This window comes from Anarhichas minor, unplaced genomic scaffold (genome assembly GCF_050575085.1).
Source record: "Anarhichas minor isolate MPS153535 unplaced genomic scaffold, ASM5057508v1 ptg000058l, whole genome shotgun sequence".
In the NCBI taxonomy this organism is placed as follows: Eukaryota; Metazoa; Chordata; class Actinopteri; order Perciformes; family Anarhichadidae; genus Anarhichas; species Anarhichas minor.
In genome coordinates, this window is record NW_027466504.1 from 9,684,118 (window position 1) to 9,697,466 (window position 13,349).

General features: G+C 44.6%; 3 protein-coding genes across 4 annotated transcripts; 2 read left to right on the plus strand and 1 right to left on the minus strand.

The window, feature by feature from the left end:
- Window positions 1-591: 591 nt before the first annotated feature.
- LOC142932679 (zinc transporter ZIP9) lies at window positions 592-3,328 on the plus strand. The gene is made up of 7 exons (XM_076076675.1): window positions 592-1,179; window positions 1,353-1,458; window positions 1,742-1,918; window positions 2,002-2,070; window positions 2,398-2,483; window positions 2,602-2,736; window positions 2,829-3,328. Exons 1-7 carry the CDS (start codon window positions 1,084-1,086, stop codon window positions 3,078-3,080), a joined length of 921 nt encoding a protein of 306 aa, XP_075932790.1. The 5' UTR covers window positions 592-1,083; the 3' UTR covers window positions 3,081-3,328.
- A 1,628-nt stretch (window positions 3,329-4,956) lies between these two features.
- LOC142932677 (coiled-coil domain-containing protein 177) lies at window positions 4,957-6,815 on the minus strand. Its single transcript, XM_076076674.1, has one exon. The coding sequence runs from the start codon at window positions 6,655-6,657 to the stop codon at window positions 4,957-4,959; it is 1,701 nt and encodes a 566-aa protein (XP_075932789.1). The 5' UTR covers window positions 6,658-6,815.
- Window positions 6,816-7,915: 1,100 nt separating this feature from the next.
- On the plus strand, window positions 7,916-12,099 carry nsmce4a (NSE4A component of SMC5/6 complex). Of its 2 annotated transcripts, none has more exons than XM_076077147.1 (11): window positions 7,916-8,051; window positions 8,867-9,111; window positions 9,207-9,287; window positions 9,528-9,658; window positions 10,330-10,481; window positions 10,618-10,717; window positions 11,071-11,161; window positions 11,259-11,353; window positions 11,446-11,494; window positions 11,600-11,685; window positions 11,797-12,099. In XM_076077147.1, exons 2-11 carry the CDS (start codon window positions 8,895-8,897, stop codon window positions 11,854-11,856), a joined length of 1,062 nt encoding a protein of 353 aa, XP_075933262.1. In that variant the 5' UTR covers window positions 7,916-8,051; window positions 8,867-8,894; the 3' UTR covers window positions 11,857-12,099. The 2 variants fall into 2 exon arrangements, with proteins under 2 accessions (XP_075933262.1, XP_075933263.1); XM_076077148.1 differs by lacking the exon at window positions 7,916-8,051 and adding an exon at window positions 8,117-8,341.
- Window positions 12,100-13,349: the final 1,250 nt, after the last annotated feature.

Consider the following 13,349-nt stretch of genomic DNA (forward strand, 5'->3'; position numbering starts at 1 on the left):
TTAACAGAAAATTATCCAATGTCAACATTTGATCGACACCATACTTTGACTTCCACGTGTCACTGCCAAGTGAACCTTACAAAAGCCTGAATTGTCACCACCGTACAGTCTGGTCACCACTATGCAGTTTCTTCCAGCTGTGAGCAACTCTTCCATTTTGTTTGTATGGAAGCCCTTCCCCCACTGTGAGGAAAAAATACAGATCCTGTAAGTCATAATGAGATACTATCTCAAAATTTGGACTTACTATCTCAAAATTTCTGTGAAGTTGAAATTTTCAGATAGCATCTCATTATAATGACTTACAGGATCTTTATTTTTTCCTCACAGTTGCAGAACTGGCCTTCCATATATTTGTTTTTTGCTTTGTTGGTCAAAAGTGTTTTATAAACAGCACACTCAAAATCCACCATATTTATTATGCATGCTGTCTGGTCTTATTGGCCACTTTCCAGTGTGAACACACTTGACACCCAAAACGTACTAAATGACATGTGATATGAATTATTGTTTGGTTGATATACCTTCAATTATACGTTTTCTCAATTTTAGCTTTAGAGGCCCGAAGAGGTAAATATCTAATAATTCACTAGAAAAGTAAAGGCAAAAATCAGTTTTTCTAGTTCTTGTCATGTTAATCATGTCGCGACCCCTCAGATTTACCTTGCGACCTCTTTTGGGGGTCCCCGATCCCGCGGTCGGGAAACACTTTGCATTTGCATGCGCGATACATCTAATCCAAAAACAGACACCTTTCTGTGCTTAATTAAAGGCCACATTTTGTTTGTGTTAAAAGAATGGAGGTAGATGATTGGAGGACCAGAGGTTGATGTGGGCGGGAGGTGCAGTTCTCCGTGTCCGACACTGGGTGCTGCTTCAGAGGGACGAGCTGCTGTGCTGCAGAGGGAGACCGAGGTGCGACGTGGAAAGGCAGAATGGCACTTCACGTCTGTTGTGTTTCAACAAGCGGAATCCCGGCGACACCATGAGAGCAGACAACCAGCTTCCAGCACAGTCTGATGCCAAAATGTAGCACTGATTTTTAAACTAAGTCACCACTTGTGAGAAGAAGAATCCGCCGTCATGGACGGAGGGTTAACGATCACTTTAATATCGGTTGCGATGTTTGTGGGCTGTTTTGCACTCGGATTCATCCCACTGTTGTTCAGACTTTCTGAGGTAAGTGTTTCTTTTATTATCTTTATTTTGTTTTACTTTTCTTTTTTTTTAATTGATAATGTTGTTTTATGTTCTCATGAATGAGCAACATTGCTTTTTGACGTCTGAAAAAAATCGCTCCAGCTTGCTGTGTCAGTCCCACAGATCAGCTGAAATCATGTGTCAATCCACAGAAAAGCCTGCAGTTTGTCTCCATCCTCGGGGCAGGACTCTTGTGCGGGACAGCACTAGCCATCACCATCCCTGAGGGAGTGGGCTTACTGGAGGAGTCATGGAGAGGTGAGCTGGGCGGACAAACATGAAACACAACCTTACCGTCCTGGATTTATTTGGACGCACCCCTTCCAACCCCCTTTTTTTCCCCTTGGTTGTCTTGCCAACTGATCACACATAAGCCTCCTCGTCCTCACCCGCCGCCTCTTGTTTCCAACCCATTGAGATGAGCGATGAAGCACACAGGGATGAAAGCGGGCTTTTAGCGGTCCACATGCTGCTCGGCCTTGTTGTCTTTTATGTTGATTTAATCAAAAGCTTTTTCCCGTCTTTCATCTTCTCTCTGCAGCATCATCCTCCTCCTCCTCTGATGTGCAGTCCGGTCTGAATGGCAGTGAGAAAAATAAAATTGTAACCTCCACAGAGAAAGGCCCTCCACCTCGGTTCCTCATTGGGGTGGCTCTAACTTTCGGGTTCACCTTCATGTTTGTAGTGGATCAGATCGCAAGTTACCTCTCCATTCGTGGCAAGTTGGCATTTTCATTTTGCTGAGTGTCAACAACATATCTCTGTATTTATCTCCACAACATGTGCAATGTCTCGTTTCAGACCGAACGACTCGTTTGCCCAACACTGTCGGCATCACAGCCACTTTGGGGCTGGTTATTCATGCTGCAGGTACTTATAGAGTGTTTACTCTACTATTTCTATTGACGTGTGTTTGTCCAAAGTACACAAGATCTTTCCAGGAATTTCTAGGCCACAAAGCGCTGGAGTTGTTCGTTTCCTCATGTGACTCAGCATGTGATTTCTTCACTGTTTGACTCTTCAATGTTATAAATGAACTACGTTTTCTGTAGCACAGCCTGGAGGCTTCAGCTCAGCTCAGATTGGGCGCAAAGAAGGATACATCAAACCAGACTCATCCATCGGTTTGATGTAATGTTTGTCCAGATTGTTGAGCCCATTAATACGATTTTTTTGTTTTGTTTTGTTTGTGTGTAGCCGACGGATTTGCTGTGGGTGCAGCTGTGGCCACGGGTCAAGTGACAGTGCAGGTTATAGTGTTTTTAGCTGTGATCCTACACAAGGTGAGCCTCCCTGACAGAACTTTGCAGTGACGTATATACTGTATGCAGTATATAAAGTATCACCAGACAACATGTAACAGAAATGACAATAAGACCTGATATGTCTTATCTCCTGTAGGCGCCTGCAGCTTTTGGTTTGGTCTCCTTTCTGATGCACACAGGCCTCGAAAAGAAGTACATTCAAGGACATTTACTGGCCTTTTCGGCAGCAGCACCGATACTTGCCATCACGACATACTTCATATTACATGCAGTAAGAAAGAACACATCAGCCGTGTTGTCTCTTAGTACAGACTTTCAGTTGGTGCTTCTGCATTGTTTGATTGGATGGGTTTGTGTCCACAGTCTGGCAGTTCATCTCAGAACCAGCTCAGTGCGACAGGTGTGGGAATGCTCTTCTCGGCAGGGACTTTCCTCTACGTGGCCACGGTGCATGTTCTCCCCGAGGTCAAGACGGGACAACCCCCCACTGACCTCCAGCGGCACACCGGAGCCGAGGGCCTCCATCAGCAGCACCTGGGGCTCCTGGAGAGCCTCACCCTGGTCCTCGGGGTCGGGCTCCCGATGGTGCTGGCTCTCGGGCTGCATGACGACTGAGAAGAAAACGTCTATGGGCTATTAAGTGAAGCGCAAAGGGCACAGTGCCGCTACACCTGAAAGGAAAACTCCTCGAGTTTACCTTTTTAAGCTGTGTTTCTGTTTCAGTGAAACTTGTCTTGAAGTCCAGCTATTGTTTGAGTATCAAAGTGGGTGTAAGGAATCTGATAGCTAATGCATTGTCCATGGTAGAATGAGTTCCCTGAATGTCAATAAAAGGGTATCATTTGTTGCCAAGTTTGAATTCAGTAAGCCTTCTCGTGGCCCTTTCATCGTGTCAATCTAAGGACACGGCGCGTTCAGTGCTGAAATCCCAGTGACTTGATACATTTGGAACAACCAAATAATCTGGAAGAGATCTACTTTGTTGAATAGAGCCCGGTTTTAAGTCTATCAATGTGCAGTGGTACAAGTGACCAAGCAACTGTGCAATAGTATTATCAGTACAACTGCCAAAGCCTCTGGGATGTGGGCTGCAACAATACGTAGGAAGCCCAGCGGCTCTTTAAATCTGTTAAATAATCCATGCCTCAGAGAAACCGGTGGCTGACAGGTGTTGTACATCAAGTAGGTACTTCCAACTGAATTTATGTCCATTTCATTTTAAGAATCCGGGTCATCTCTCCTTAAAAACATGTCTGCTCATGTTATGTTGGCTTATTCGACTGCTTAATGTCTCGCTCTTTTTGTTTTTTTTGTTGCAGTGGGAAACTGTTAACCAGGGTTAAATACGGATATGAAAACAAAAGGCCTTTTACACTTTAAAAGTATGATTTATTCATTAAGATGAAATAAAACATTTATAACAAAGTTATAAATACTCCATTTCTCATGGTCCAGAGCAGAAGTGACACATTTGAAATCGGGTGCCGGAGCAGTCGCAGCTGTTTCTATTCTACACTGACAAACGTCATTCAACTTGAGTCCATGAACTACTGTTTGTGCTTGAATCTTGTAATTCAACGCTTTGCTTAATCTGCCCTACTTTGAACAAAGAAAGTGTTTTTGAAAGTGCTTCTAGCGAGACATGAGGTTATGGTAAGACACTGCATAAAGTCAGAGGAGCAGAAATAACACTGGTGCTTAACACTAAGCAGAGTCTGGCCTCATTCAGTGCGCTGTAGCTTATCTCCTATTCAACCTCCCTAAAGTTTTCCCCAACTGTTATCTGCACTCCGCTGGCTGCTAATGGCTGCTCATATCACATTCAAAACACAGATGTCAGCCTTCAAGCAGGCTACAAGTTAACCCTTAATTCTGTGGTAATTTCTGCTCCATCCTGGAAAAATAAATATGGCAGGAGATCCAAAGATAACTCGCAAGGGATACAAGATGATTCACAGGATACAAAGGAGAGAGAAAAAAACATTTCTACAAAGCGAAATGAAGTTTATTCTATCAGACGTTTGAGTTTTTAATAGAATATTTTGTTATATCAAAAAGTTTAAAGCAGTCTGGTTGAATTGTTCACAGCTCATTTACATAATGCAGCCTGACAACAAGACATCGCTTAATTTCATGCGTTCGCAATAAAATTAAAATAACTGCTACAAAGCACTGCTTCAGTGTTCAGTATCCTGATGGGAGGTCACCACAAAGTCAGACAGAACTCCACTGTTTCATTCTCAACTTGTTGACATATAAATGTCATCAACTTATGAAATTGAAAATATATGACACAATCTCTCACTCTGCAGCATAAGAAAGTGAAACTGTGGCTTTGTGAGTCATTACACCACTAAAACCACAGCTCTGACACAATAATTGCATGTTCCGGGCCCCCCGTGCAGCAACGTTCATCATTCAGCAGCACACTGTTATAACACTGTATGGCACTGCCTGCTGCAGACGTCAGGATGGGAGTTGATCATTCCTTTCATAGCTTCATGCGGCTCATGGGGGCAGTCAGCTGAGCCTCCAGAGCCATCTGGTCAAAGGTTCGCCTGTGCGTCTGCTGTCTCACTCTGTCCCTCATGTGAAAGGAGGCCCGAGCCAGCCGGTGCGCCTCCTCCTGTATCTGCTCCCGCTGTCTCCGCAGTCTCTCCCTCCTCCAGTCCCTCGTGAAGATGCAGCTCTCCCGGGCCCTCCTCGCGGCCTCCTCCTCCCTCTGCATCTTCTCCCTCAGCCTCTGGTGGCACAGCTGCCTGCGCGTGTTGTGCCGGCGCGCCTCCTGACCTCTGCTCCTCTGCTGGGCCGATGCGTGCAGGGCGGCTCTCTCCGTGCGGCGCTGGCTCAGCTGGACCAGGATCCGATTGTGTGTGAGCTGCTGGTGGCTCTGCAGCTCGGCCCTCTGCTGCGCTCTCCGAACCTGCTCCTCCTCCCGGGCCGCCCGCTCCTGCAGCTCCCTCAGCCGCGCCTCCAGGGCCTGGGCGCGTTTCTCGCGCGAGTGTCGCAGCTTCTCCTCGAGCGCGCTCCTCACCTGTGCCTCCTCTTCCACCGCCTGTTGCTCTACCTGCTGTTTCAGCAGGACGTGACGTAGCAGCTCCCTACGATTTAACTCCTGCAGCCTCCTCCTCTCCTCCCTTTCCCGCGACACTTTGCTCCTCCTGGCCCTCTGCTCCTTCTCCGCCGCCACCTGTCGCTCCCTCTCTCGCTCCCTTTTCTCCACCTCCTCCCTTTCCCTCAGTAGCTTCTCCTGGTAGCGTTTCCGGCCGCCCGCCTCTCTCCGTGCAGCCTCGATCTTTTCTCTGCATTGGCCCTCCACCTCCTCTCTCAGCCTCCTCCAGCGGTCTTCTTGCAGCAGCACCTCCTGCTCCAGCTGTCCCGCTTTCTCTTCCTCCCGACGCTCCCTCAGCCCCCTGCGGGCCTCCAGCTCCTCGTGCCAGCGTCGCATACTCTGCCTCAGTTTCCTCCTCCTCTGTTTGTCCGCCTCGGCCCGCAGGGCCTCCTCGTGCCTGCGGGCCGCCTGTCGCTCCTGTTCCTCCTGCTGACAGAGCTGCAGGCAGGTCTGTTCCTCCTGGTACTTCACCAGCATGAGAGCCGCTATCTTGCGGTCTCTCTCTGATACTGTGACGCACATCTTCTTTTGAATGTCCCGGGTGAGCCTGTCCAGTTTCATCTCGGTGGCTGGGGTGTGTCTGAGGTCTCCCAGACTGAAGCTGCAGACCGTGCTCCTGTCTCTGTTAGAACAGGAGGACCTGCTGGCAGGTTTCCCCTTAAAGCACAGCTCCGCATACGGGATGGACCCCGCTGTCTCTCTGTCCCCTTTGTGGCCCTTCAGTTTGGTGCCAGGCGCCACTTCCGAGTCTGACACTCTGTCACTGCCTGATGGCCACCTGTCGCCCGCCGCCCGGATAATCCTCCGCCTCTCCTCTCGGCACATTTGTAAAAGCTTCAGTCTCTCCCTTTCGTACGATTCGTGCATGACTTTCATCGCCTGAAAGGGCACGCCATGCTGCTCAGCAATGAAGTCATTCAGCGACTTGATCAGGAGTTCCACGGGTTTGATACCGAGTCGCGTGCAGGACTCCAGCGAGCGGGGACTCGTTAAGATGTGCCGACTCCTCTCCGCTGCGGCCGAGTCAAAGTTGTTCAGGTCTAAACGAGGCACGGGAGACGTGGACCTCAGCTCCCCCATTACAAAGCAACGAAATTACCTCGATGCCAGTTTTCGAGTGTTAAAACATTGCTTCTGGTCCCGCGTGCTCATCCACAAAGTGCATTCGTTCTGCTTTCCAGCACGGAGAGGTCATGGAGGGATTAGCTGCAGACGAGCTGAGCTTATTTGCATCTCACTGTCTCCAACCTCAGCTGTAACAGAGGGAGAGATCGAGGGTTGACAGTTTTACTCTCACTATTTACTATTTAAAGACGGCTTTATTAAATCATAGCATATTGGAGATCAGGGAAATGGTTGTCCTTGTTTTTGCGGGCAGCCAAAAAGCCTTTGACTTGCAATGATTTAACATTTAAGTAGGATTAATACATTATACTTTACCACTTAAAACACCAGCATGTAGCGTACTATTAAAATTAACGTTAGTAAAATAATAGTATGATATAGGCGAACAGGGCAATACAATGGCAAATAACGGGAAGCCTAAAACAAAAGCCAGTGACGTTCAATCATAAAAGACCCCATTAAAAGAGAAGTTTTGCAACTTTTATTAGGCTAATGTTTTAAGCCTTAACTACACCGTAATTTATATGCAATTATTACTTCAAGCTAAAATGATCAAATACATATATGTGAAACGTTGTAGGCCTAATTTAAGTAAACATGTTTCAACGTATTTGTTTTAAATATATAACAAATTGAAATGTAAAAACAAAAACACTAAGCACTGTAAACTTGAAACCATAAAGATAAATCCGCTAACAGCCGAAGACGCTTGAATTATTAGCGCGCCACCTGCCGGTGAGTGACCCGGATGAGCATCTCGTTGTTTTACCACCGAGCAGAGGCGGGTGTTGTTTACGATTACTGAAGTTAGGTCCATATTCGTCAAGCGTTCGCTAATCTGAAATTTAGAGGGAGAGCATTTTATTTGAAACCTCAACAAGGTTGGTTTATTAAAAAATAAATAAAAACGTGTCAATTGTGGATCTTGTTTGTAAAAATAAAAAAAGGCAATATTACAAATTAATTTCTAAAAGTAGGCCTGGTGCTTGATAATTGCTTTAAATGCTAATCTTGAAACGTGGCAATATAATGAGAATGTTCACCAACGGTCATATTATTTATTCCTTTTAATTTGATTTGAAATTGAAGGTTTGAATACATTTTATGAATTCCAATTGATGTATGCATTTCCTTTGTTCCATGTTTTTGTTGGGAGGAAGTAGCTTATTTTTTAAAATTATTTAGCATTATTACTACTATTATTATTATTATTAAAATATAATTTTTCATTTGATTACAAGTTTTAATTTCAGTTTCCGTTCTCAGATACGGAAGTACCAATACGAAACTAACTTCGTCATCGTCTAGACTGCTGAAACGCTCCAGGAACGCCTTCTGTTGCCACACAGGTACATATGTTCAAGTTATCGTCAGAAAAATGGATATATCCAACTAGTTTAACAATAACTAAAGCATGCAATGCGTTTACTTTTAGTGTGACCTTTGCTAGGGCAGAAGCGATAAATATATTCACGTTAACGTGCAGCTACGTTGTTAACACAACTGATTGTGCTAGCTAACATTAGCTAACGTTTGCTAAAACCAAAGGTGCACTGAAATAACTAAAACGAGATGACAGTCTGTCTAGTACTTCCGTGTTTACGTTTGTCGCTTCTGGTTTTGCTGATAGCCGAACATGGTTTGTGTTTTTAAATATATTTTCGCTTTCGTTTGGTAACCATGCATTTACCTATTTGCAGTTACACCAATGGTGTGACTTTTTGAGATACAATGAAACGCTGTTTGTAAGTAACGTTAGTTAGTTAACAGCTAACGTTACTATGATTATAGTTTCCATTTAGCACTTAACGGTATGCAGTACGACATCGGTGCATGATATCAACCACATCGACGACTTGTATTTAATGTAACACAAAGACTGTATAAAATAAGCTATACAACTTGGCCTAGCCTCCTCGTTGACGGGATAGAGTAGCGGATTGTTATCTTGGCTTTCCTGGCGTCTTTGGCTAAACTTTACGGAAACCGATTATGTTGGCTGTCGCAAAATAACTTGAATCCGATTGTCTTCATACTCTATTCTTCTAAATGTTTGGCCAGAAGGAAGTTAACTAAACTATTACAAACACAGACATACTTTGTTTAGAGTGATACTGGTCCTGTTGTGTTTTACGTTAGCGTGTTTTCCTCTCACAACACACAGCTCGTCCACTAACCGACTAACGTCAAAGATGAAGAGGGCCAAAGCAGGTGGTGATGAAGAAGCTACGCGGCAGAATGGCTCTGCTGGCCGAAGGAAAGGAGAACAACAACAACAACAACAGCAAAGTGACAGGGACGATGGTGACTGTGATTTAGGCACAGCTGACATGCCAGACGAGGACAATGACCCGGGACTCAGGAGAGAGATACGGAGCAAGTACAGAGACCTCATCAACTCAGTGCAACGTAAGTAAGACTGACCGGCAGAGGACATTCATGTTGTTTAACTTTATTTGTTGAGACGTCTTTGATGCATTTCTTTCCTGTGTGTTTCCCTCCAGAGAACAGGGAAGATATGCTGAGACCCTCCAACAACAAGCTCACAGAAGTCCTAGAAGAGGCTAACAAACTATTTAAAGATGGTAGGTGTGATTGAAACCACAGAAATGTTGAATTTCTCAATGTCTCATCCCACAGTCCAAACACATTCAGGTTTGGTTAATTGGCGAACTCTTAAGTTGCCTGTTTGCAAATGTAACACTACAGTATATGTAAATGAGGAATTCAAAGTCCAGAGTAACAATTCATACCTGACTCAGGAGTCATCGTCAACACGCAGCCCTACATTGTGCTCAGTGTGCTCTCCCTGTGTTCCCTGGCAGTCCGGCAGGCGAGAGAAGCAGCTCTGGATGCCCAGCTCCTTGTTGTGGCCACAGATCTGGGAAAGGAGAAAGCCAGCCAACTGTTCGCCGAGGGCACTGCTTTTGATCCCACTGCTTTTTCCGAGCATCTTGTGAGTGACTTTATTGTTTATGCTATTATAAGCACATACATACACAAGATGTTGGTTGGTTCCTTGCACCACTAAGGTATACCAGTAAGTAGAGCTAGATCGATAAATCGACCTGGCCAGCGTTCATTCTGTACAGTATTTCATACTTCAGTTTCAATAAGTCTCGTCCTTTGGTTGAAAAACTGAACATGCTTGCCGTCATTGTTTCGTTTAAATTTGGGGAGACAGATTTTTCCCCTGAATTAGTCCGATACGTCAATGAGGAGCAGTCAAATAAATATATAGAACAGTGTGACCTCTATTGAATGCACTTTTAAGACCACAGAAAGATATCATTCTAGCTTTATTGTTATAACTACATGTACAGATGGTCTGAAGTCAGTGTTCTGTACCACTTGCTATAGAAAAGTCTCACTTAAAAATGTGCATTTTCTGTTCCTGTTCTGGACAAAGACGGGACTCTGACAGGCTTTAACTTTAACACAGTGCGTTATTGTACAACACAGAGGGAGACTTGGCAAAAGAAAGGAGAAAAAACGTTGAAGAAAATACGACTTATTAAGCAACACGATTAACTTGTAACTATAAGCGATGTAGAAAATCGGAATCGTTTTTCAATGTGAGCACCAAGTAGCAGTGGTCATGTGGAGATCTCTCTTCTTCTCGGACAGCTGTCCTTCATGGGTCTCAACCGACTAGAAGACGGGGAGGACGAGCAGCAGAACGGAGGGGCAGCTGACGGCTACCTGCCCCAGGACGCTTGGCACAGACTGGCCAGGAGAGCAGAGTGCTGTGTCCGGGCAGCACCCGCCTTCCACTACATGTAAGTGCCTTTAAACAGGTTTATTATAGTTGTTTTTATTTATAGGCTATTATTGCATTTTACCTGGTTAATTACGGTCCTTCTGCACTATTTTCTGTCTCTGACATTTTCATTCCCGTGGGACTCGTTTCATCAGGATGGGTTCGTTCCATGCAGAGCCGCCTCCTCCGAAGCAAAGGATAGAACGGCAAAGGAAGGCCCCCAGCAAGGAAGCCAAGAGGATAATGCCTACTCAGGTAGCTGCACGTACACCAACGTTGCTGCACTTGAAAACAAAACAAAAAAAATGCAATCATTTATTGCACTAAATGTAGTTCTTTATCTACGGGCGACCGTGGCTCACTGGGTAGAGAGGGTCGTCCGGTAATCCGGTCGGCGGTTCGTGTGTTCGTAGAGGTTTTTACCACAGGTTCAAACTCAGCTCTGTTTCATAATAAGAAATCTAAGATACCCTTGAATGTAAATGTAGCAGCCTTTCATCAACCAACGAAAGTGACAAATTCGGCCAATAATCTTTCAAAAGGCATCTTGTCTGAGAGGGTTTTCATGTTCCCGATGCTTACTGCATTGTGTTACTGTTGTCTGTCAGCTGAAGAGAATGGAAGGCTCTCACCAAGAAGCAACCGAGAAAGAGGTGGAGAGGATCCTGGGATACCTCAAAAGTTATTTCCAAGATGATCGTGAGTTGAAAGCCGAGCTCACGGACATTAACATTTCATCATTGTTGTGTTATTATTATTATTATTATTTGCTCATGTATCTCTGTTTCTATCGCAGCTACGTCGCCAATATCTTACTACGAATTTGTGATCGACCCCAAATCATTTTCCCGGACAGTGGAGAACATTTTTCACACGTCCTTTCTCGTCAGGGTGAGCTGCCTTTACTTATGTTTGTTTAAATTGAGCTTTTCTGCCCTCTAGTGACTGTTAACAGGTGTGGCAACGTTGTGTGTGTGTTTCAGGATGGGTTGGCACGGATGTACATGGATAACGCTAAATTGCCTTGTATAGGTGAGAAGATGTAACATTTTGTTGTATAATTCGGACCAGGGAATAAACAGAGAAAATGTTTTTAGGCCAATTACTTTACCGCTGTTGTGTGTTTTTGTGTCTCAGCACCTGTGGAGGAGGGAGAGGTGGAAGCTGGAGGATCATTCAGCCGTAAACAATGCATCGTCTCTATCAGTCCCAAAATGTGGAAGGTTAGCAAGTTAAGACTTAATCGAGCAACGATACAAGACCCACATTTATAAAAAAATCTTTGATCATGATTTTAATGTTCCAACTGTCCCCCCCCCCCCCCCCCCCCCCAGGAGCTTATAGACGCCTTTGACATCACGGACACAATGATTCCTCTTCCAAACACAGACTGAGTGATGGACCCCGCCACTTTTCGTTAGCTGAAACCGAACGTTGTTTTTAGGTGTGTTAATGCTTTTTTTAAATGTCTAAATAATTCAGACAAATTGTTCAAAATTTTCAAAGGCCAATTTTCAGTAAAGGTCACTCTTATAAACACATATCATAGTTGCACTATGATATGTTGCACATTTTGTTTTAATTTCTACTTTTTACTGTTTTTAGAAGTTTGAATAATAAAAACAGAAATAAGAGAATTTTGGTATTGGTGTTGTTTTCATTTATTTATGGAATGTGAATGAATGCTATATTCTGTTTGAATGATATTTGGGTTGGTAAAAGCTGGGCTAACTGGTCAACCTCATGCATTAAAGGTGCTCAATATGAAATTCAGAGCACATCTATTGCCGACACACGGCTCAACATACGACTGAGCCGGCGGCTCGCAGCTAACAGTGCTGACAGAGCCAACAGTATTTAGCTGGAGGGGAATCGGAGGGTGGGTGCTACACTTCCGCATCGACGCCTTCGGATGGGAAGGTGTTGTCAGCTGTTAATGCCTCACCAGCGCAGTGCAGCGCGTCAGCCATGAGCTAACCAGTGGGGCACGCTCACATGCACTAAAACGCAACGCCCAGGCGGACTGGCTTTGTAAACAAAGCACAGAGAAACTCAGATTATAACGCACATAAGGGAAAATGACTTCATTCCCATAAAGTCCATGAGCTAGATATGCAACTGGTTACAATGGGTCACATGGAGAGATTGCTTCACTTTAAGAGTCCACAAGCCTAAAGGTCAGGGAACCACTGCCTGACTTTGATTTGATTTGAGAATGAATGAACATAAACTAGCTCTGGCCCGGTTGGGACGATGTTTCCTAGCTACCGTATATGCTGCTTTTCAATCAACTTATTCTGTCCAGGTGTAGGCTTTCTATTTGTGTATAGTGCAGTGCTGATGTGCAGATCATTTGCCAGCATTTTCATCATTTTTTAAACAATTTGAAAGTCCCCAAAAATGAAGACCTTTAATCCTGTTCCTCCCTTAATTGTGTAATTTTTCGTTTCCAAGAAAGACACCACCGTAGATGGTTGCTATCTTGGGATCAGGCATTGTCAGGATCCATGTTTCTGTTGATTGTACAAATATGTAAAGGTAGGTAGTGTGGATAAGCAAAAGAAAAGAATCCCCGCTGCTCTGTTTTGTTAGAGTTAACTTGATTTAGTTGGATGAACACACTGATATCATCGTGCCTTCTCATCATGATGATATACCACCATCTCCTGGCTCTATTAAAGGGACAGACGCCCTTTATGCTGCCTCCTCATCTCTTCCTCTCTGCCTCTCTGAGCATTTCTTTCCCTCCAAAGCGGTGCTTCAGTCACACCCGTGCAGTGATGTGAGGCTAAGCAGCATATGAGGCTGGAAAGAGAAGCTCCCTTTTTTTCACGCTCGTTTTACTGAGTTCCTTATGTAATGTAGATTTTATATAACAATGGCTTGA

Excerpts from the sequence above, each read along its gene's own strand:
- LOC142932679 (XM_076076675.1), top strand. The coding sequence starts at position 1,084 with ATGGACGGAGGGTTAACGATCACTTTAATATCGGTTGCGATGTTTGTG. Across the intron at positions 1,459-1,741 it reads ACTGGAGGAGTCATGGAGAG|CATCATCCTCCTCCTCCTCT; the intron begins GTGAGCTGGGCG and ends TTCTCTCTGCAG. Across the intron at positions 1,919-2,001 it reads AAGTTACCTCTCCATTCGTG|ACCGAACGACTCGTTTGCCC; the intron begins GCAAGTTGGCAT and ends GTCTCGTTTCAG.
- LOC142932677 (XM_076076674.1), bottom strand. The coding sequence starts at position 6,657 with ATGGGGGAGCTGAGGTCCACGTCTCCCGTGCCTCGTTTAGACCTGAAC.
- nsmce4a (XM_076077147.1), top strand. The coding sequence starts at position 8,895 with ATGAAGAGGGCCAAAGCAGGTGGTGATGAAGAAGCTACGCGGCAGAAT. Across the intron at positions 9,112-9,206 it reads CCTCATCAACTCAGTGCAAC|AGAACAGGGAAGATATGCTG; the intron begins GTAAGTAAGACT and ends GTTTCCCTCCAG. Across the intron at positions 11,686-11,796 it reads TCAGTCCCAAAATGTGGAAG|GAGCTTATAGACGCCTTTGA; the intron begins GTTAGCAAGTTA and ends CCCCCCCCCCAG.